The sequence below is a fragment of the Bos taurus genome, chromosome 21, assembly GCF_002263795.3.
Source record: "Bos taurus isolate L1 Dominette 01449 registration number 42190680 breed Hereford chromosome 21, ARS-UCD2.0, whole genome shotgun sequence".
NCBI classification, from domain to species: domain Eukaryota; kingdom Metazoa; phylum Chordata; class Mammalia; order Artiodactyla; family Bovidae; genus Bos; species Bos taurus.
Window position 1 is genome coordinate 17,557,385 of NC_037348.1, and position 24,379 is coordinate 17,581,763.

Consider the following 24,379-nt stretch of genomic DNA (forward strand, 5'->3'; position numbering starts at 1 on the left):
TATTAGCCCCTCTTCCTGTTTGTATTGGTTTTCTCCCTATTCTGTCTCTCTCTGAAGCATTCAGTCAAGCAAAACTTGAAGGGGAATAATTAAAAAATGTCGAAGAAAGAATGTTAGTAACTAGAATTGCTCAGAACTTGGGTGTTAACAGGGGCCAAGCAGATAACATAAATGCACAGGGCTAGGAAAGTGTGAAACTGTGTATTTAGCTGCTTACGTTGCTTCTCTTGTTTTGTTAGACTCCTTTAAAATGCTGTACTGGGACTTCCTTGGTGTCCAGGGGCTAAGCCTCCACACTCCCAGTTCAGGGGGCCCGGGTTCAATCCCTCGTGGTGGTACTAGATCCCACATGCCAAAACTAAAAGACCCTGAATGCCACATCTAAGATCTGGTGCAGCCAAGTGAATAAATACATAGTTAAATAAATATCAAGAACAACAGAAATGCTGTACAGGGACATGCAAAGTCTGACCTTAGCCACAGCAGTTATTTTCCCTCTGAACATCCAAAATGTTTCTCATTTTACTGTAAGTTGTACTTTTCTAGTAGGCGATCAGATCCTTGAAGGTTGACATCTTCTTTGAACTCCTTTGATAATGTTCTGAATGCCTAACCTGCCCTCTAAAATTATACGCTGCACCACACTCTGCTGCAGATGTCGAGATGGAGGTGGTCTTTTGGAGGTGACAGGCACATAAGTCATGGTTGAGTGTTGGCATGGTGCTTCTTTCTTCCCAGCATAGTATCACGTACATGTAGTGAGAGCTAAATAAATTTCCATTTGTGTGTGTGTGTGAGTGGCGTCAATGCTAATTGTTTACTGGTGATGAATGCTGACCCAGCCCAGTTGTCAACCTTCAGAAAAACCTGTAATTCTTCATGAAGTCAAGGACACCTCCTAAAAGATCCCTCCACACAAATCTGCATTCAAATTGAGGGTAATAATCAACCATTCCTGCATTTCTATTGTTCAGTAAAACCCAGTTAGAAACCTCTTCCCTGGAACAAGCAGCTGGTCCCCACATAAACTGCGGTCTAGGGTTCTGGAAGACGGAGTTAAGAACGGTGATGGTGCCAAGGTCTCATCAGGGTGTAGGGCTCCCTAAGAAGTCATTCTTGTCCCCCAGACTGTCACTTTTTTTTTTTTTTTACAAATGGAAGGTTTGTGGCAACTCTGTGTTGAATAAGTCAGTTAGCGGCATTTTCCTCCCCATAACATTTACTCACTTTGTGTGTCTGTCTCACATTTTGGTCACTCTCAAAATATTCTACACTTTTTCATTATTGTATTTGTTATGTCTGCAATCAGAGATATTGGATATTACTATAGCAGAAAGATTGTGACTCACTATAGGCTCAGATGATGGTAAGCATTTTTTTTTAGCATAAAGTATTCTTTATTAAGATATGCACATTGGTTTTATTTTTTTAGACATAATTCTATTGAACACTGTTGGGGCTGAGGGAAGACCACCCCAAAATATGACTCAATGGCATATTGATTATCTTGAATAAAATTCACTTTAGAAATGGCTAGTGGAGGGGAGAATATATTGAAAAAAGTACTCGGGTACTTCCCTGGTAATCCAGCGGTGAAGATTCCATGCTTCTACTGCAGGGGGCTCAGGTTCAACACCTAGTCTGGAAACTAAACCCTCACATGCTTCATGGCACAGAAACAAAAAACAAAAAACAACTCATATTCCCATCTTTCTCCATAAAACAGAAAATAAACCTACCATATGAACCATGTGAGGGTATTGTCCCTATAGCAGGAGGACAGAAAGCATCCTTATTGCCAGAGATAGGGAATTTATACCCCAACGCACAAATCCCTTTATTTTCTTCAGTTCAGTTCAGTCGCTCAATTGTATCCAACTCTTTGTGACCCCATGAATCCCAGCACGCCAGGCCTCCCTGTCCATCACCAACTCCCAGAGTTTACCCAAACTCATGTCCATAGAGTCAGTGATGCCATCCAGCCATCTCATCCTCTGTCATCCCCTTCTCCTCCTGCCCCCAATCTGTCCCAGCATCAGAGTCTTTTCCAATGAGTCAACTCTTCGCATGAGGTGACCAAAGTATTGGAGTTTCAGTCTCAGCATCAGTCCTTCCAATGAACACCCAGGACTGATCTCCTTTAGGATGGACTGGTTGGATCTCCTTGCCGTCCAAGGGACTCTCAAGTGTCTTCTCCAACACCACAGTTTTTCTTAAGTCTTCACAAATAATTGTTTCTTTGTCTAAAAACAATATATACAAATAGCTTGCTCTGGTACTTTCAAGGGTTCCATTTTTTTTTCTCCTATTAATCTATCTCATATCTGTTTAATCATTAGACCCGCCAGAAGAATTCCAGAAGGTTAAGGAGGAAATTCCTCCTAACCCAAAACATTTGATAGACTAGAGTACACACTAATATTCACTTTATTCTGGTGGTCTAGAACTGGACTTGACATACCTCTAGGGTGTCTCTGTATACCAGGAATATGATTCTTCTCCCTCAGCTCACCCAAAACTTTACTTATCTAGGTGGTTTAAAGCTCTAGCTTCTCTTGAATGCCTGCCCTCAGTACCTTGCCTCATTGTGTTTTATCCACATCAAATTGACCAGGTTAAAATGGAAGAAAATAAAGAAGAAAGTGAAATCTGATCATAGATGAGTGGCATTTATATATGCGTACACACATACACTTTTTAAAACTGAAGTATTCGTTTATTCCCAGTGTTGTTTTTGTTTCAGGTGTGCAGCATTGTGAATCGTTTTATGTACATATGTGCACACTGGAGAAGGCAATGGCACCCCACTCCAGTCTTCTTGCCTGGAGAATCCCAGGGACAGCGGAGCCTGGTGGGCTGCCGTCTATGGGGTTGCACAGAGTTGGACACGACTGAAGCGACTTAGCAGCAGCACACTGGAGAAGGAAATGGCAACCCATTCCAGTCTTCTTGCCTGGAGAATCCCGGGGTCAGAGGAGCCTGGAGGGCTATATAGTCCATGGGGTCACACGGAGTCGGACACGACTGAAGCAACTTAGCACACATCCATATGTATCATTCTTTTCAAATTCTTTTCCCTTATAGATTATTATGAGACATTGAGTATAGTTTATGCTGTACTTACCTATACAATAGGTCCTTGTTGGTTATCTATTTTATATATAGTAGTGCGTATATGTTAACTCAAACACCTAATTCATTCCTTTCTCCTTTCTCCCCCCATGTTAACCATGAGTTTGTATCTTGTGTCTGTGAGTCTATTTCACTTCTGTAAATAAGTATATTTGTATCATTTGTTTAAAATCTCACGTATAAGTGATATCACATAGTTTTTGTCTTTCTCTTTCTGCCTCATTTCATTTAGCCTGACAGTTTCTAGATCTTTTTGTGTCACTGTAAATGGCATTATTTCATTCTTTTTAAAGGCTGAGTAATATTCCATTAGGGGTGTGTGTGTGTGTGTGTGTGTGTGTGTATAGACAGAGAGAGAGAGAGAGAGCAAGAGAGAGAGAGAGAGAGAGAGAGCAATAGTTGCTTCCACAGCAATACAATAGCCTTGGCTATTGTAAATAGTGCTTCCATGAACTCTGGGGTGCAGGTGTCTTTTTGAATTAGAGTTTTCTCCAGATGTATGCCTAGGAATGGGATTCATGGATCATGTGGTGACTCTCTTTTTAGCTTTTTAAGGACATACATATATTTGTATGTTTCATATGTGTGTGTGTGTGTGTGTATCTCATCTGTACAAATGGCTACGCTCATGTATACGATAGCGCATGTGGTAAAAGTACCCGAAATTCACATTTATGGAGCATCTACTCTGTGTACCTGCGTGGTACATGTGCACATTTTATTTCATTCAGTATTCATAGAAACAATTGAGTGATAGATAATATGTTCCCATTTTAAGGAAAAAGGCCTTAATTTCAGATAGGTTATATAAATTGAATAGCCACTGGGATATGAAGTGGCAGTGTTGAGATTCAGAGCCTACAGAACTGACTCCAAAAATATTATTTCGCACTATTCAAAGCAGAGGCCTTGTTGGGGCCTATTCTGGAGCAGTACGACTCAAACTGTCTGGTTCCTGAACTATTGATTCATCTGTTACTACAAAGATATAAATAGCTTGTACCAGAATATAAATAAACACAATCACATGCTCCTTCCTTGGAAGAAAAATTAGATTAACTAAACGTGTGCTTCGTCACATGATTGATTTATATTCAGGCTCAGGTCTTCCATTTCTTTAAGTGTTCACAAACATTTCACAGGCAAACACTAATCTGAGCATCATGTTTTGAGAAGCACTGGCTTCAGCACTGCTATGGTGCTCTCACCCTCCCAAGGCGTGCCCCACCCAGAGTGTCTGGTGAAGGCCTGTTCTGGTGGGTCCCTCTCCTGGCAGAAGTCATATGGGGAAGTTGGGGTATTCAGCTTCATGTTAATGGTGTTCCACCTTTTGAAAATAGTTTTTGTTTATGTCCCATCCCTCTCATCAGACAAGGAGACACCTCCTGGGTGCGCTTGGATGAACTGGAGTGAAACCTGGAGGCATGGATAAAGATTAGGGTTGATATTCCACTGGGTGCACCAGTATGACTATGTCCATTGTTAGTGCATTAAAATACTTTCACTTCTGCACGTTAATAGCCGCTGCTAATGCCCTCCAGTGGAACCCCCATCCACCCCTTCACTATACTGTTCTCCCTCACTCTTCTTCCATATTCCTCCAGGACCACATCAAGGTTCAGAAGCTACAGGATCTGGCCAAGCAGAACCCTGCTCCATTGCTATGACCGGCACTTGTTCTAATTTGTTGTCATTGCTGTTCAGTTGCTAAGTTGTGTCCAACTCTTTGGGACCTCATGGACTGCAGCCTGCCAGGCTTCCCTGTCCTTCACTGTCTCCCAGAATTTGCTTAAATTCATGTCCATTGAGTTGGTGATGCTATCTCACCATCTCATCCTCTGTTGCCCTCTTCTGCTCCTGCCCTCAATCTTTCCCAGCATCAGGGTCTTTTCCATTGAGTCAGCTCTTCGCATCAGGTGGCCAAAGTATTGGAACTTCAGCTTCAGCATCCCTCCTTCCAATGAATATTCACGGTTTTTAGGATGGACTGGTTGGATCTCCTTGCAGTCCAAGGGACTCTCAAGAGTCTTCTCCAACACCACAGTTCAAAAGCATCAATTCTTTGGTGCTCAGCCTTCTTTATAGTCCAACTCTCACTGGAAAAACCATAGCAGTTCTAATTGGTCATTGTCTTTTTCAGATGAATTTCTCAAAATGTTATATAAAACTCATAGGCAGTGGCAGGGTACCTTCTCCCTCCCCCGCACCACCCCCCCCCGAATCTGTGACACTAGAAGGAAAGTTCAAAACTAGGTCTAAGAGTGGCCCTAGGGACCCAGAACTAGAGAGATTGCTCCGGCTAGCCATCTTAAGGTAGGCTATGAAGGCTTCAGGAACCAAGGGCAGAGCTAAGGGATCCAAGTGCCAGAGAAGACGAGTGACAGGGGCAGTGGGTGGGGATAGAGAAGGGAGGTGACAGGCCAGTTGTTTAAGATTGGGCTGTGCCTGTGCCCGCTGCCATTCTGGTTCAGTCTTTTCATTTCTTGGGGTGATGAGGAAGTTGGGAAGGTGCAATTTATGGCGGCACATAACCTGTAAGAAAAGATGAACTCCAAATCTCCAAAGGCTATTATTAAACAGGTTTGTGATGTTTAAAGCCATATGTATTGACAGAGACATTTGATTAGTGTCAGGGGAACATTTATTGTAACCCGGTTTCTACCAGCACTTAGCTGTATAACCTTGTATAAGGCATTGTCAGTTTATGCATCTATAAAACGGAAAGTTAAGCTTGGTAACGTTCCTGCCTCTGCTCAAATTGTAGGCTGTCTAAAATACAGTATCTGATTCATATTTACTCTCAGGTGTATGGTCCAGAAAGACATAGAAAGGCAATCACAGAGGACTTAGCTGTCTGCTGTGTCATTCATGGCTTAAGCACAAATTCACCAATAAAAGACCCAGGGAAGGTCCAGCCTAGAAATAAAGGACACATTTGAAATACAGCCCACACCTTCAGCCCTGCTGTTTCTGTGAATATAGGGCCTTTTTGCAGTTACTAAGGAAACAATTGTCAGTAATGGATTAGGAAGCCTGGGCTGAAAGGATGGATACAGAGGGGCTTTATACACAGGAACCCATCAGATGGAGCCTGGCAGAGACACCAACATGCTTCACGATTGATTTGGTCCTCAGTGTGAAAGCATTAGAGTCCATTTGATGGGGTCGATAAACAAGGAACCCAAGGAACCTAGCCACCAACTCTCTCGCTTTCTCCTCTTACACCTATTAGATTTCATGGATCCGCATGGCTGGATTGGCTTGGTTTTAACTTCTCTGCTGGGTGTATGTCAGGACAAAGGTTGTACGCACTTAATTCAGCTCAGAACCTCTCCAAACTCATTTAAAACTCTCAAAGTCACTGTCTCTCGACTCATGCTGGTAGTTCCCAAAGATTCTGAGAATGTTTCTGGGGACGATACCAAGGGAGTAGATTTCTTGTTGCTATATCTTTACTAGACCTTAAGATGTTTAACCCCAAAATGAAAACAAGCACAGGCTCAGTGACCCAAAGGAGTTAAAGAGAATCTAGAGGATACTGGTGGCTCAGATAGTAAGTAATCTGCCTGTAGTGCAGGAGATCTGGGCTTGATCCCTGGGTCAGGAATATGTCCTGGAGAAGGGAAGGGCTACCCACTGCAGTATTCTTGCCTGGAGAATTCCATGGACAGAGGAGCCTAGCTGGCTACAGTCCACGGGGATCACAAAATCAGACATGACTAAGCAACTAACACTTTCACCTTCAGAGGATACTAGGTAATATATGTGAAGGAAGAAACAGGTACTCAAGATAAGTCAGTATGCCTAGCCAGCTTTATTCTTTGCCTTTTGTCCTTTTGAAATATTTAAATTCAAATATTTAATTTAATTTTAATTTAACTAATGATTTATTAGAATGAATTTTAAATTTAATTTTACTTATACATTTTAAATCACATATTATATAAAATAACATATTCATTCAGATATAGTACTCTCTTCAAGCTTACATGCATTGCTTAAGGAAATATGAGTGAAAAAGCAATCACTTATTTTTCATGACTAAAAATAAGGAAAATCAAACAAAGAAAAATAAATAAAGTGGGTACTGTCATCATTATGAATTTCTAACTACTTTGAACATTTTAGGACATATAAATCATTTACAATTTTTAAATAAAATTAGCAATTAGGATTGCAAGATACACTGCACTGTAGCCAACTTTAGCTTTTAATATTCTATTGGATGAAATAATGGCTTTTGCAGCCATATAGATGGATCTGGAGATGATCATACTAAGTGAAGTAAGTCAGACAAAGCCAAACATCATACTGTCATTATGGGTGGATCTAAATAATGATACAAATGAATTTATTTACAAAAAAGAAATCAGTTCAGAGACTTAGAAAACAAACTTGTGATTATGAAATGGGAAAAACGGGGGAAGGGGAATAAATTAGCAGTTTGGGATTAACATACACACACTATTATTTGTAAAATAATCAACAAGTACCTACTATACAACACAGGGAACACTACCAAATACTCTGTAATAACCAAATGGGGAAAGACTTTGGAAAAGAATAGATATAGTATGTGCATAACTAAATCACTTTGCTGGACATCTGAAAGTGATACAACATTGTAAATCACCTATCAGTTCAGTTCAGTTCAGTCACTCAGTTGTGTATGACTCTTTGCAACCCCACGGACTGTAGCACACCAGGCCTCCCTGTCCATCACCAGCTCCCAGAATTTACTCAAACTCATGTCCATTGAATTGGTGATGCCACCCAACAATCTCATTCTCTGTTGTCCCTTTCTCCTCACACCTTCAATCTTTCCCGGCATCTTTTTAAATGAGTCAGCTCTTCTCATCAGGTGGACAAAGTATTGGAGTTTCAGCTTCAGCATCAGTGCTTCCAATGAATATTCAGGACTGATTTCCTTTAGGATGGACTGGTTGGATATCCTTGCAGTCCAAGAGGCTCTCAAGAATCTTCTCCAACACCACAGTTCAAAAGCATCACTTCTTTGGCACTCAGCTTTCTTTGTAGTCCAACTCTTACCTCCATACATGACTACTGGAAAAACCATAGCCTTGACTAGATGGACCTTCGTTGGCAAAGTAGTGTCTCTGCTTTTTAATATGCTGTCTAGGTTGGTCATAACTTTTCTTCCAAGGAGCAAGCATCTTTTAATTTCATGGCTGCAGTCACCAGCTGCAGTGATTTGGTGCTAAGTCACTTCAGTCGTGTCCGACTCTGTGTGACCCCATAGATGGCAGCCCACCAGGCTCCCCCATCCCTGGGATTCTCCAGGCAAGAACACTGGAGTGGGTTGCCATTTCCTTCTCCAATGCATGAAAGTGATAAGTGAAAGTGAAGTTGCTCAGTCATGTCTGACTCTTAGCGATCCCATGGACTGCAGCCCACCAGGCTCCTCTGCCCGTGGGATTTTCCAGGCAAGAGTTCTGGAGTGCGCTGCCATTGCCTTCTTTGCAGTGATTTTGGAGCCCCCCAAAATAAAGTCTGTCACTGTTTCCATTGTTACCCCATCTATTTGTCATGAAGCGATGGGACCAGATGCCATAATCTTGTTTTCTGAATGTTGAGTTTTAAGCCAGTTTTTTCACTCTTTCACTTTTATCAAGAAGCTATTTAATTCTTCACTTTCTGCCATAAGGGTGGTGTTGTCTATGTATCTCAGGTTATTGATATTTCTCCCAGCAATCTTGATTCCAGGTTGTGCTTCATCCAGACCAGTGTTTCTCATGATATACTCTGCACATAAGTTAAATAAGCAGGGTGACAATATACAGTGTTGATATACTCATTTCCCGATTTGGAAGCAGTCTGTTGTTCCAATCAGCTATAGTCGAAAATAAAATAAAAAATTTTAAAAGAAGGAAATTTAAACATTCCAGAGATGCTTAAACTAAATTGTGAAATTATCCCCGTGAAGTTGCCTATTCAAAACACATAATGTTAATATTCCATGATATGAATATACACAAGTTTATTTGACTAGTGATATACTAATGCTTATTTAGGAATTTCTTATTGTTTGTCTTATGACTATTTTCTTAATATTGCTTTCTGGAATTTGAATTAACTCCAAGAGCTTAAGCATTCTTAAGGATGCATTTTCAAATTGTCCTTTGGAAATACTGCAACTACATGCACTTCCACTGGTAACCAGCAATAACATTGCCAATTTACAGATCTGTACCAGCAAATCAGTACAATTTTGGGATCAAGGCTAAACCTGAATTGAAAACCAAATCATGCTATGTTATAGTATGGTATAATATAGTAATTTGCATTTTGTATCAAGAGAGCTAATTTTCCCCTTTATTAAAATCATGTTTCTTTTGTAATATTTTTGGCAATTTACATATTTTTATATTTTATTTGTTCAATCACTAATATTTTCCTTTATGGTTTCTTCTTTGCAGATATATATTAAAAGACCTTCTCCTGGTCTGGAGATGAGAAACATAAAATCTGTATTTTTTTCCTGTATTGTTGTTTGATTTTTAAATATCTAACCTTTTAATCAAAATAAAAATTTTTATATTTGTGGGAGAAGTTTTGCCTGAAATATTAATCAGTTGTCTTTGTTTTAGCTCCATATAGTACATTTTCTTGTGACTTGAAAAGCTTCTTATCTTGTGCAAATTTTCACATATTCCAAGGTTTGGGGGCTTTCTGTATTCTTCCCTTGATCTACTGCCATATTCTGCATTAATATCATAACAGTAAATTATTGTAAATATGTAAGATCTTTTGCCTATCTGTAAAGGAAAACGCTCATTATTATTTTCACTGTTTATTCCAGAATGATTCTTGGATATTTTTGCCATGTATTCTTCTAAAGTAGAATTAGTTTGCCAAGTCTGAAAATCCCCACTGCTGTTTTGGTTTTCTATGCTTTTATAGACTAATGTGAGAATTGATATTGTGTGCTATTAGGCCCTGCTTTCCCAGAATTCAGTATGCTCCTTCATTTCTTTACATTTTTTCATTTTATCTGTTGGTAAATTCCTGAGATTTATCATATAATCCTTAGGGTATTTATTATTAATTCCATTCCTAGATATTTTATAGTTGTGTTGCTATTGTGATGGAATTTTTATTATACTTAATAATTTATTTTGCTGGTTCATAGAAAGAAAATTGATTTTTGTATATTTAATTTGTTACCTGTCTACTTACTCATTTCTTGCCTCCTATCTAATAGATTTTCTGTTTCAGTTGATTCCTTTAGTTTGCTTTAGTACCTAATCAGTCTTCAAATAATGATAATGTGCTTCCTTCCTTTTTAATATGTATGATTCCATTTTTTCTTATCTTACTGAATTGTTTGGAACTTGTTGAATATTGGTAAATAACGGTAGTGAGAGTATGCAATAGTTTTAAGAAGGACTGTGTATGCCAAGTATAATTTTGACTATTGGTTTCATGTAAGAAAGACTTCCCTGGTGGCTCAGACAGTAAAGCGTCTGTCTACAATGCAGGAGACCTGGGTTCGAGCCCTGGGTTGGGAAGATCCCCTGGAGAAGGAAATGGCAATCCACTCCGGTACTATTGCCTAGAAAATCCCATGGACAGAGGAGCCTGTTAGGCTACAGTCTGTGGGGTTGCAAAGACTGGGGTACATGACTGAGCAACTACACTTTCATGTAAGAATTTGCTGTTACTGTTGATAATAATAAATACTCGTATAATGAGAAATGGGCCATGTATTAAATCAAGTTTTTTAATATATTTTAACTCCTTGAATTATCTTAGGAGTTCCATGAGGTAGATAGTGATATTATTATTATTATCATTAATGATTATTATTATTATTCCCATTCTACAGATTAGAAAATTGAGGCACTGAGAGTGATTTTCTTAATGGCCATACAGTTAGCATAGGGCAGCTCTAGGATTGGGGCACTAGCGATGTGAGCCCCAGGGCCTGTGTTGATACCCACCATGCTGCCCTCTCGTCTTTGTAAGTGCTGTTAGCTCATAAGCTGAGATTTGTATCCAAAATGGATGCACAGATCCAGAAGGTCCTGTTTATTTTTCCTCTATTCTCCTCTGCTTTTTGATCTCTATCCATTAACATCTATGTTAGTAGATTTTCAAATAACACCAGCCACATGTCATTCTCAGAAAAATACCTTCTAGATTAGGCTATAAAATTATTTGTCTTACTGCATTATTTACATGCTATAAGGATCAGTTTCTTGGATTTAGGGTTATGCTAATATTTTCCAACTTTGTATTGAGTTATAATTGGCATATAACATTATATTACTTTCAGCTGAACACCATAGTGATTTGATATATGTATAGACTGAGAAATCATCATCACCTTTCATTAATATTCATCACCACACACACATACAATTTTTTTGTGTGTGTATATGGAGAGAACTTTTATGATTTAGTTTATTAGCAACTTTCAAATACATGATACGGTATTAACTATAATCACTACATTGTACAAAACATCCCTATAACATTTATTTTACAATTCAGTTCAGTTCAGTTCAGTGGCTCATTTGCGTCTGAATCTTTGTGAAGCCATAGACTGCAGCACACCAGGCTTCCCTGTCCATCATCAATTCTGGGAGCTTGCTCAAACTCGTCCATTGAGTTGGTGATGCCAACTAATCATCTCATCCTCTGTCATCCCCTCCTCATCCTGCCTTCAATCCTTCCCAGCATCAGGGTCTTTTAAAATGAGTCAGTTGTTCACATTAGGTGGCCACAGTTTTGGAGTTTCAGCTTCAGCATCAGTGCTTCCAGTGAATTTTCATGACTGATTTCCTTGAGGACTGACTGGTTTGATCTCCTTGCAGTCCAAGGGACTTTCAGGAGTCTTCTCCAACACTACAGTTCAAAAGCATATATTCTTCAGCACTCAGCTTTCTTTATATTCCTACTTTCACATCCATACATGACTACTGGGAAAACCATAGCTTTGACTAAATGGACCTTTGTTGGCAAAGTAATGTCTCTGCTTTTGAATATGCTGTCTAGGTTGGTCATAGCTTTTCTTCCAAGGAGCAAGCATCTTTTAATTTCATGGCTGCAGTCACCATTTGCAGTGATTTTGGAGCCCAAGAAAATAAAGTCTGTCACTGTTTCCACTGTTTCCCCGTCTATTTGCCATGAAGTGATGGGACCGGATGCCATGATCTTCGTTTTCTGAATGTTGAGCTTTAAGCCAACTTTTTCACTCTCCTCTTTCACTTTCATCAAGAGGCTCTTTAGTTCCTCTTCACTTTCTGCCATAAGGGTGGTGTCATCTGCATATCTGAGGTTAATGATATTTCTCCCGGCAATCTTGATTCCAGCTTGTGCTTCCTCCAGCCCAGCATTTCTCATGTTGTACTCTGCATATAAGTTAAATAAGCAGGGTGACAGTATACAGCCTTAATGTACTCCTTTCCCAATTTTGGACCAGTCCATTGTTCCATGTCCAGTTCTAACTGTTGCTTCTTGACCTGCATAGAGATTTCTCAGGAGGTAGATAAGGTGGTCTGATATTCTCATCTCTTGAAGAATTTTCACAATTTGTCTTGATCCACACAGTCAAAGCCTTTGGTGTAATCAATAAAGCATAAGTAGAATTTTTTTCTGGAATTCTATGTCTTTTTTGATGATCCAACGAATGTTGGCAATTTGATCTCTTGTTCCTCTGCCTTTCCTAAATTCAGCTTGAACATGTGAAAGTTCTCAGTTCACGTACTGTTGAAGCTTGACTTTGAGAATTTTGAGCATTGCTTTGCTAGCATGTGAGATGAGTTCAATTGAGCAGTAGTATGAACATTCTTTGGTGTTGACTTTCTTTGGGATTGGAATGAAAACTGATCATTTCCAGTCCTGTGGCCACTGCTAAATTTTCCAATGTGGCTGGCATATTGGGTGCAGCACTTTCACAGCATCATCTTTTAGGACTTTAAATAGCATAGCTGGAATTCCATCACCTCCACTAGCTTTGTTTGCAGTGATGCTTCCTAAGCCCCACTTGACTTCACACTCCAGGATGTCTGACTCTAGGTGAGTGATCACACCATCATGGTTATCTGGGTCATTAAGATCTGTTTTGTATAGTTCTTCTGTGTATTCTTGCCACCTCTTAATATCTTCTGCTTCTATTAGTTCCATACCATTTCAGACCTTCGTTTCGTCCATCTTCACATGAAATGTTCCCATGATATCTCTAATTTTCTTGAAGAGATCTCTAGTCTTTCCCATTCTATTATTTTCCTCTATTTCTTTGCATTGATAACTGAGGGAAGCTTTCTTATCTCTCCTTGTTCTTCTTTGAAACTCTGCATTCAAATGGGTTCAGTTCAGTTCAGTTCAGTTCAGTCACTCAGTCGTGTCTGACTTTTTGCGACCCCATGGACTGCAGCACGCCAGGCCTCTCTGTCCATCACCAACTCCCAGAGTTTACACAAACTCACGTCCATTGTGTTGATGATGCCATCAAACCATCTCATCTCGGTCATCCCTTCTTCTCCCACTGTCAATTTTTCCCAACATTAGGGTCTTTTCAAGTTAGTCAGCTCTCCGCATCAGGTGGCCAAAATATTGGAGTTTCAGCTTCAGTCCTTCCAATGAACACTCAGGACTGATCTATAGGATGGACTGGTTGTATCTCCTTGCAGTCCAAGGGACTCTCAAGATTCTTCTCCAACACCACAGTTCAAAATATCAAGTCTTCGGCACTCAACTTGGATGTATCTTTCCTTTTCTCCTCTGCCTTTTGCTTCTCTTCTTTTCACAGCTATTTGTAAGGCCTCCTCAGGCAACCATTTTGCCTTTTTGCATTTCTTTTTCTTGGGGATTGTTTTGATCAGTGCCTCCTGTACAGTGTCATGAACCTCCGTCCATAGTTCTTCAGGCATTCTATCAGACCTAATCCCTTGAATCTATTTGTCACTTCCACTGTATAATCATAAGGGATTTGATTCAGGTCATACCTGAATGGTCTAGTGATTTTCCCTACTTTCTTCATTTTAAGTCTGAATTTGGCAATAAGGAGTTCATGATCTGACCCACAGTTAGCTCCCGGTCTTTCCTGACTGTATAGAGCTTCTCCATTTTTGGCTGCAAAGAATATAGTCAATTTGATTTCACTATTGACTATGTGGTGATGTCCATGTGTAGAGTCTTCTCTTGTGTTGTTGGAAAAGGGTTTTTGCTATGACTGGTGTGTTCTCTTGGCAAAACTCTGTTAGCCTTTGCCCTGCTTCATTCTGTACTCCAAGGCCAAATTTGCCTGTTACTCCAGGTATGTCTTGACTTCCTACTTTTGCATTCCAGTCCCCTATGATGAAAAATACATCTTTTTTGGTTGTTAGTTCTAGAATGTCTTGTCGGTCTTCATAGAACCATTCAACTTCAGCTTCTTTAACAATACTGGTTGGGGCATATAGCCTTGGATTACTGTGCTATTGAATGGTTTGCCTTGAAAATGGACAGAGATCATTCTGTCATTTTTGAGATTGCACCCAAGTGCTGCATTTTGGACTCTTTAGTTGACTATGAGGGCATTTTACATTTTCACTATTGGACATTTTAACTTTTGATCACCTTCACCCACATTGCCCTCCTTCCACTCTTTACTTTTAGCGATCGCCAGTCTGTTCGTTGTGAGATGTTTTTTTTTTTTTTTTTTCGTAGATTCCACATGTAAGTGAGATCATACAGTCTTTGTCTTTCCTTAATGTATTTCACTTAATGTAATGCCCTCAATGTCTTTACATGTTGCTGCAAATGGCAAGATTTCCTTCTATTGTATTGAGACTAATATTCTGATGGATCCATATCTATATGTCTATATCACATTTTCTTCATCAAGTTATTGATTGATGGATTCTTAGGTTCATTCCATGTATTGGTTATTGTAAATAATACAGTTATAATAATATTTTAAAAGAAATTCTGAATTTTTTGAGTTCTGATTATTTGTATGGCCGTGCTGGGAGGCATGTAGCATCTCAGTTCCCTGACCAATGATCAGAACTGCACCCTTGCACTGGGAGCACAGAGTCCTAGCCGCTGGACCTTCACAGAAGTCCCTGAAATTTTCCTTATCAATATGTGGTTTGTATTTAACTCTTTCTCATCCTTGGGTTATCTTCCTGCAGGGCCCTCACATGTAAACAACATTTTTCAAGACACAATATTTTCTCCTCAGTTCTATATGTCATTGCCTTACTATTTTTTGTGTCTATTGGTGTGAGCAAATTTTACTATTTAATTTTAAATTATTTATTGGGATCTATACAATTTTTTGGTTTCTTTTAATTAATTACAGCACTTGTATTTGGTGAACTTGTTTGATCTGCAGACTTAGGTTTTTTTTGTTTTGTTTTTTTTACTGTAAGGAAGTTCTTTCTTCTTTCTCCTCATCCCTTTTTTCTTTTTCTTGACTTGTGTTATGACTTCCATACTATCTAGTCTCGAAGTACAAGATCGCTTTTCCTAAATCTGTTCCATGATTCTTGTTTACATATTTAACTCATCAGGTTTATCCAGCTTTCCCTTGAGATGCTGGAAAATTTCTCAAGGTTATCTTATACAGAATGAATTTCATTTTCTGCGTTGAATAGTGTGTGAACTCTTTCCATTTGGATTTTAATGTAGAAATGCCCTTTTCCATCTCAGCAGTGCAATTTCTTCTGACCTCTTATTCTCTCATCATTCCTTTTTGCTATCCTTGCACCAGGGCAATGATATCTCTTGATTATTTCCAAGATATAAATAAGAAATTTCCCAGATTGTTTTCTCATTTCTGGAAGTAATTGTATTTTTAAAAATGAAACTTGTTTAGTGTCTTTTGAGTGCCACCCTTTTTAACTGTAGTATTTCTACACATGACAGCATGAAGCATGTAACCTCTTTCCTCTTTGCTTATAGAGGGTGTTCAATGAAGTCTAGTTTTATTAAAAATAAAGATAGGTTTTGCCAGACATTGTTGGTCTTTGGGGGCAGAAATTAATCCCTATTCACTTATAACTTGGGTTTTGGACACAGAGAGAGGCCCATGCAAGATCTGAGGACTGATTGAAGACTTGACCACGCAAAGTTAGGTCCTCGGAAGATGACAACTGCAGTCAGTAAACTGGTGAAAACGCAATCTGGGAAAAGCAAGAAAGTAGGTTTGCCTGAATGTCTTTTGGCCATGGCTTTGGGTAGAGCAGGAAAAAATGGAAAAGTTTTTATTCATAATTTCTCAACACAAACCCTCCTTTAAGCAGATTTGGGAACATAATTCAGTTGGACAGTAGAACCCAAAAGGCTTCAAGCCCAAACTTCAGCCTATACTAGTCCGTTATTGGCTGTTCCCAAGTGCCTAGGGGAGTCAAGCATAAGATCTTTCTGGAGGCAAGAACATTAAAAATAAATCCACAAATACTTTCTTTGAATTAAATAATATGCAAATTTAGAATTCTTGAAAAATCATAAAATGAGCAAAGAAGCCTATGTTATTGCCACTAAACAGAAAAATCAACCCAATAAATGATTCACACAAAGACTATATTTAGGACTGATCAGGTAGAGCATATACATAACTGTGTTTATAGTATTTCAGAGACAGGTTTTGAGATGGATATGTTAGAAAAATGATTCAATAAAGCTGGAGAGAGAATTATGAAAATGGAGTATTTGTATAAAATATTCAGAATCACAGAGATAGAAAGAAATAACAAAATATGAAAGTAGAGTTAAGAGTTTTGGAGTAGATAGGGAATGGGGGAATAAATTATTCTAAGAAATAATGGGTGACATTTTTCTAGAACTAATGAAAGACACCAATCTTTACTGTCACTGAATTACACATAAAAGAAATAAATCTTACTGTACTTCAGAATATTAACGATAGGAGATCCTACAATATCTAAATGTAATTACACTAGTTTATTGACATGCTATGTACAGATTTTTTTTTTTGGCTGCAGCAGGTCTTCACTGTTACACGTGGGCTTTCTCTGGTTGCAGTGAATGGGCGCTACTCTCTAGCTGCGGTGCGTGGGCTTCTCAATGCAGCGGCTTCGCTTGCTGTGGAAAAGGGGCTCTAGGGTGCACAGGCTTCAGTGGTTTCGGCTCTTGGGCTCAGTGGTTGTGGTGCATGGGCTTAGTTGCCCAGTGACATGTGGGATCCTCAGGGAGCAGGGATCTAATGAGCATACCCTGTATTGGAAGGCAGATTCTCAATGATCGGATCATCAGGGAAGTCCTACGTAGCTTTTAAAACATTTTTCTAGGGAGTGATAATTTTTAAAAGTATTTTGCACATGAATGTTTTACTGATATTACCCCTGTCTATGTGTTTGTGTATTATAGGCAAATCATATCACTAGTGTCTGAATGTACGTGAGGGGTTTTCATTCCTAAATCTTCACCAGAAATCACATCATTATGTGCTTTGTATTTTGCTTTTCACACTTATCATTAAATCATAAACATTATCGCTTATTGTCAAATTGTTATAATTATTACTTCATTATATCTCATAAAGTTTATTCCACTATAATTTCATTAGTCATTTTTCCTTATTAAATATTTAGACTTTTCTCTCAAAAAATTTTAATTACTATGTATAACTTTGACATGATACACATTTTGTGTATACGGCTTCACTTTTATTAGAATTGGTTCCTTAGGAAAAATTCTCAGAAGTAATATTATCATATCAAATAGTCATTGTATTTTGATATGTGCCAGCTTTTATCATAAGAGTCAGCACTAAATATTTTCAATTTGAGTGTGTTTATCTACCAATTTGCAGAGTGTAAGAAGTATTTTTAAGTAATAAAATAGAATATTTCCCTATGTTTGATTTTTAATTGGTTTTTCTCTATGCTCACCAGTATCTTGATAAGTATCTTGCTTAGTATCTTGCTTATCAGTATTCATGCTTTATAAACTTATCTTCTGTGGATTCTATGTTTGTCTTACCAATATATAATTTTCTGCAATAATACAAATATTAAAATAAAAAATTAAATTTTAGACTTTAAAGTTATTTTAAAACTTATTTTAAAATATTAAAATAAGTAATTTTCTACAGTAATACAAATATTCTTCCCATGTTGATATTTAAAAATTATATGAGGGTGAGGCTATTAGCCAATTTGGGGAACAAATATAGTTGTGAATTTCACTTATTTTGGGGTAGATTATCAAGAAAAGTTTAAAAATATATGTATATGTAAAGAACTGTGCCAGTGAGTTTTGCTTACCAGTGTGTTGAAAAAATAAAGAGCTGTACTTTCTAGCAGCATTGGTACATGGATATTGGTGTGTCCTTGCTGGACTCACCCAGTCTTGTTTCTAACACTCTTCTGTCTTACATATCTTTATTAAAAAGGATGAGCAATCTAAACTATTTAGTTACCAGACAATTCTAAAGCTAGTGTTTGCTTTATTACATAATTCTGACCAATAAAGTATAAGCAAGAAAATGCTGTCATTTCCCCCCTCCCCCCCCCCCCACTTTCTCTTTCTCCTTCCTTGAATGGTGATGTGCTGGCTGGAGCTACTGCAGCCACCTTGCAGTCATGATGAGAAAATCAGAAGAATAGCAGATACAGTGACCCTGATTTTGTTAAGACAACTGAAATAAGGCCAGAAACTTAATACCCATCAAACCTTATGATATGCAAAAAATAAGGTTCCATTTATTATTAAGTCACTTTAGTCAGACTTTTTGTCATTGCCTGTGAAAAACAAATCCTAATTAATCGAACTAAGCTTAGGGAGAGGAAAATTGGTTCTCTGTTTTACTAAGATACACTTTTAAACTAACCCAAAGCCAGATTTATCTGTAAAACTACTGCTGTGAGTACATAGTAACTGACCAATGTAGATAAGAGAATTTTTAAATTTTGTTTACCTGTTTCCCCAAATGTATCCAGGGAGTAAATGCATCTCCTGGAGCGAAAATAAAATAAGAAGTTTTTAAAATTGCTCATGGCATTTAACAACAGGAGAACAGAATTTAAAGGCATTCCTATATCTGCTATCCAGAGAAATATAGTTCCACTCAGCAAATACAATAAGTATCCAAGGAACGCACACCCATGCCTCTGCATATCCATACATTTATAGCCATTACTTACCCATTTATAATATATGGAGGATATACCATATGCTGAACTATGTATTCCATGCCAGGGATATAAAAAAACATATATTGCTTAATCCTTGCCTCTGAGATTTTCACTCCAGGCTGGATGTAGGACAGAAGAAGAGGCCATTTGGATAAACAAATGTTCTTCATACTGTTTGGGAGTAAAAAGCATAGGTTACTAAAGTGAGATTCATAGTAGAGAGCGAAATGGAACAGGTGTTCCTCAAGGCCCCACAGTCAGTAAATGCTGTAAGTTACTTTATTTGATGTCTTCTTGTCTAGTCATTTTATTTTACTAACCATTAACTGAAATAAGTGAACTGATATCTATTCTGAGACTCTTTTTGCATTATAAAAATGCTATTTTTTTCTTTTTTTTTTCCAAGGTTGGGAAGAATGGCGAGAGTATCCTAGAAACATATACCATACCATATGTAAAATAGATAGCCAATGGGAATTTGCTGTATGACTCAGGGAACTCAAACTAGGGCTCTGTAAAACCCAGAGGGGTTTAAAAGGCTGAGAGATGGGAGGAAGGTTCAAGAGGGAGGGGATATATGTATATCTATGGCTGATTCATACTGATGTATGTCAGAAACCAACACAATATTGTAAAGCAAGTATCCTCCAATTAAAAATAAATTAATCTAAAAAATAAGGTGATACGGTAGTAAAAAAAAAAAAAAGCTATCTTTTTGACTGTTGCTGTACAGAATTTGACTTGTATGTAGAAATTTCCTCTGATCTGCCAATATTGTGCCTGCTATGAGATTTATTTCCCCCAGGACTCTTCTTTTTTCTGACTTGTTATTTGTTGGACTGGATGCTGGGGTAACACATGTGGATCAGTTATGTTGCCTATCCCTAGAGCCTGGATTCTTGTTCATACCCTCCTTGTTTATTCCCCTTTGCCACCAGCGAGGCAGGAGGGTGGAGGAGGACGGTCTGACCTCCACCCCACTGTTCCTGACCAAGCCAGCCATTGTAGAATGAAGCAGAGCAGTCAGGAAAATGGGAGGAGGGAAAGCATTGGACCTCAGAGCTGCTGTAGCAGGAAAGAGACTGAGATCTGTTCTCTTTTTGTGAAAAGGGATCTTCTCGATTGACCTAAGGAAAACCACTTGTTAAACTTCTGTCTTTCCCCTCCTGCTGCTGTTGTTTACAGAGGAACAGACTTCCCTTAACTCTGAAGTAATGTCTCCTTTCTTCAGGTAAACAGGTGTCCAAACATCCAGCAAACCACATTTTTAAACAGCTGAAATAAAGTTGAGGACTTTACACATTTCTTTATCATTTTACCTAGGAATTCTTTCATGAAATTGTTTCCTAACTTGGAACTTCATTTTTCCTTGGGACACTTAGGCCAATCTTTTAAAATTTTTACTATCACATCCCTGTCTTCTAGATTACTATTCTTTGGATGGAAAATCTATTTTTTAAAAAATATAATATTCAACTATTGATTTTTTCATGTAAGTGAAATGTACTTTATAAACACGAAGACCTCAGAACTACATTGAATTCTGTTGTATTAAATATCTTTATAGGAAGAAGAAAAGAAAAATTGAGATAAAACTGATCAATATTGTGGGGACTTTGAAATATTCTTTCTCACGGCACATCTAAGTATGTGGAGGGAGGAATTATAATCTCTTTTATGGATGAGAAAATCAAGGTGAATGAAGTTCACAATTCTAAAATAACACATTCATAAAATAGTAAAATGAGGGTTCAAATCCAATTTTTTAAATCTAACTTCAAAAAGCACGCACTTTGTAGCTCATCAAGTAATACAGAGTTCCTCCCAGTCTACATATAGCAGTTTGTTGAGTCAGAATCAATTTATGAGTCTCCAGGTGGCGCTAATGGTAAAAAAAAACCCTCCTGCCAAAGCAAGAGAAATAAGACAAGCAGGACTGACCCCAGCGTGGGGAAGATCCCCAGGAGGCGGGGGTGGCAACCCACTCCAGTATTCTTGCCTAGGAAATCCCACGGACAGAAGAGCTCCACATGTGGGCTACATACAGTCCATAGGGTTGCAAAGAGTCGGACACGACTGAAGTAACACACACACACACACACACACCTCATAGGGCTTTTTAAAAAAATATAATTGCTTTACAATGTTGTGTTAGTTTCTGCTGTACAACGAAGTGAATCAGCTATTTGTTGCTGTTGTTTAGTCACCAAGTTGTGTCCGACTCTTTGAGACCCCATGAACTGTAAGCACGCCGGGCTTTCCTGTCCTTCACTATCTCCCACAGTTTGCTCAGACTCATGTCCATTGAGTCGGTGATGCCATCCCACCATCTCATCCTCTGTCATCCCTTTCTCCTCCTGCCCTCAATCTTTCCCAGCATCAGGATCTTTTCCAATGAGTTGGCTCTTACATCAGGTGGCCAAAGTATTGTAACTTCAGCTTCAGCATCTTTCTTTCCGATGAATATTCAGAGTTGATTTTCTTTAGAATTGACTGATTTGATCTCCTTGAAGTCCAAGGGACTCTCAAGAGTCTTCCCCAACACCACAGTTTGAAAGCATCAATTCTTTGGCACTAAGCCTTCATTATTGTCCAAGTCTCACATCCATACATACTGGAAAAACCATAGCTTTGATGACACAGACCTTTGTTGGAAAAGTGACATATGTGCTTTTTAATATGCTGTGTAGGGTTGTCATAGTTTTTCTTTTATGGAGCAAGCGTCTTTTAATTTTGTGACTGCAGTCACTGTCTGAAGTGATTTTGTGGCCCAAGAAAGTAAAATCTATCACTGTTTCCACTTTTTCCCTTTTTATTTGCCTTGAAGTGATGGGACTGGTTGCCATGATATTAGGTTTTTGAATGTTAGGTTTTAAGCCAGCTTTTCACTCTTCTATTTCACCTTCATCAAGAGGCTTTTTATTTCCTTTTTGCTTTCTGCCATTTGAATGGTATTATCCACATATCTGAGGTTGTTGACATTTCTCCTGGCAATCTTGATTCCAGCTTGTGATTCATTCAGCCTAGCATTTTGCATGATGTACTCTGCAAAGAAGTTAAATAAGCAGGATGATAATACAGAGACTTGATGTACCCTTTCCCCAATTTTGAACCAGTCCGTTGTTCCATGCCTGGTTCTAACTGTTGCTTCTTGACTTGCATACAGCTTTCTTAGGAGGCCAGGAAGGTGGTCTTGTATTCCCATCTCTTTCAGAATTTTCCGCAGTTTGTTGTGATCCACACAGTCAAAGGTTTCTGTGTAGTCGATCACACACAAGTAGATGATTTTTCTGGAATTCCCTTCTTTTCTCTATGATTCAAAGAATGTTGGCAATTTGATCTCTGGTTCCTCTGCCTTTTCTAAACTCAGCTTGTACATCTGGAACTTCTCGGTTCACATACTGCTGAAACCTAGACTGGAGGATTTTGAACATTGCATTGCTAGCATGTGAACTGAAGACAACTGTACAGTCGTTTGAGCATTCTTTGGCATTGCCCTTTCTTTGCAACTGGAATGAAAACTGACCTTTTCCAGTTCAGTTATATGTATACATACATCCTGTCCCTCTTGGACCCCCCTCAACCATCTCACCTACCTAGATCATCATATATACACTACCATGTTTAAAACAGATAACTAGCAGGAACCTGCTATAAAGCACGGAAGCTCAGCGCAGTACTCTATGATGAACTCATAGGACTTTGGTAAAGATTCACTGAGTCAATGCATGTAAAAGAGCTCAGAACAGAATGACACGTGGTCAACATTCAAGGTGCTTGCTAATTGTTAATAATATCATAGAGTATATGTCACGGCTCTGCTTTCATATGTTATCTTAGTACAGCTAAATATGTGGTTCTAAATAAATGGTGAGTGGTTTTTATTTATTTATTTTTTGAGTTTTAGTGTTTTTACATGAAAGATCTCCTTCATTCTCCATTGTTTGGTAAATTTGTGGGAGAGAAAGGATATCTCATTTTTTTTTCTACAAGAAACTCTTTTAATTTATTATTGCTTTCTTTTGTATTTTGGCATAAGCAGACTTTTAGTCTCTCTTAGTAAGATTGTTTACAAACTTTTGTTTCAGTTGTGAAATCCTTTTGTAAAATATAGATAGAAGCATTGCTGCTTTATCAGAAGTTGGCGGGGAGTGGCTCCTGGATCTTCAAGCACCCTCCTGCCATTCAATACCCCTAACCACTCATTATTGTCTTGGGGGTTCTCCCCTAAGGTTGATGTTATACAGGCTGAGAACTGCTGATCCATAAAGCACATGAGAAAACTCATTGGGCAGTGACTGACAAATACTGTTAATTCATCATTTCTGTGATAGATGTACATCCAGGAATCCTTCCTCCTAATCACAGATTGTCTTCACTGATTTCCACTCTGTTCTCACTGTTGACTGCTCTCTTTAACCGGCAGGGTCTACAGTTTGGTACTGGTGAGCTGGAGGAGATGGGAGCCATGTTCTGCTTGGGGCTCCTCGTCTTGGAACTCAAATCTGGAAGCTGCAGCCATCAACTCCTGACCCGCGCAGCAGCTCTGCTAAATGCTGAGGAAGAGTCTCTGGACGTCTACCTGCAGAGGTAAGTTGCTCACAAGTTGAACCTTTGTGTTTCCATCGGAGAATATCTCAGAAGTGAAAGTCACGTGGACCTATGGGTGTTTGATAAAGAAAAAAGCATGGAGAAACTGCCAAATGAAGGTAAGACAGTAGAGTTCTATTGGAGGCAAACTTGGGACATCCTGAGTTCTTGATGAAGACAGGGAGGAGGATGCTTACTTGTACATAAAAGCACATAGAAAGCTACGTACATTTATAAATATGCATTTTTATAAAATTTTGCTTATGACAAAGAAGATGCAGCTTAGCAACACACATACACACTTACTTATGTATGGTTTGACAGTTACATGTTTATATGTGTACAGGTATCATTTTGGAGTCATTACTCAGCTCAGAAGAGGCAATCTCATCATTAATATCAGCACGCCTGGGGGACAAGGAATGATTTAATCTTCCCATTCTTAAATAGCAACGTTCCGTCTCAGAATACATGATGCTGACGAATACGTTGGCCCGAGAACCTGACTCACAGCCATGGCAGGGAAAGGATGGGTCTCTGAGGATGGT

The 24,379-nt window shown here is 38.6% G+C and overlaps 1 protein-coding gene across 1 annotated transcript in view; it reads left to right on the forward strand.

The window, feature by feature from the left end:
- The window catches only part of AGBL1 (AGBL carboxypeptidase 1), a 939,272-nt gene that overhangs the window by 643,049 nt on the left and 271,844 nt on the right, over nucleotides 1-24,379 (forward strand). The window contains exon 22 of the mRNA XM_015459153.2: nucleotides 23,668-23,831. Coding sequence (XP_015314639.2) covers nucleotides 23,668-23,831 — 164 coding nt within the window. The remainder of the gene's footprint in view (nucleotides 1-23,667; nucleotides 23,832-24,379) is intronic.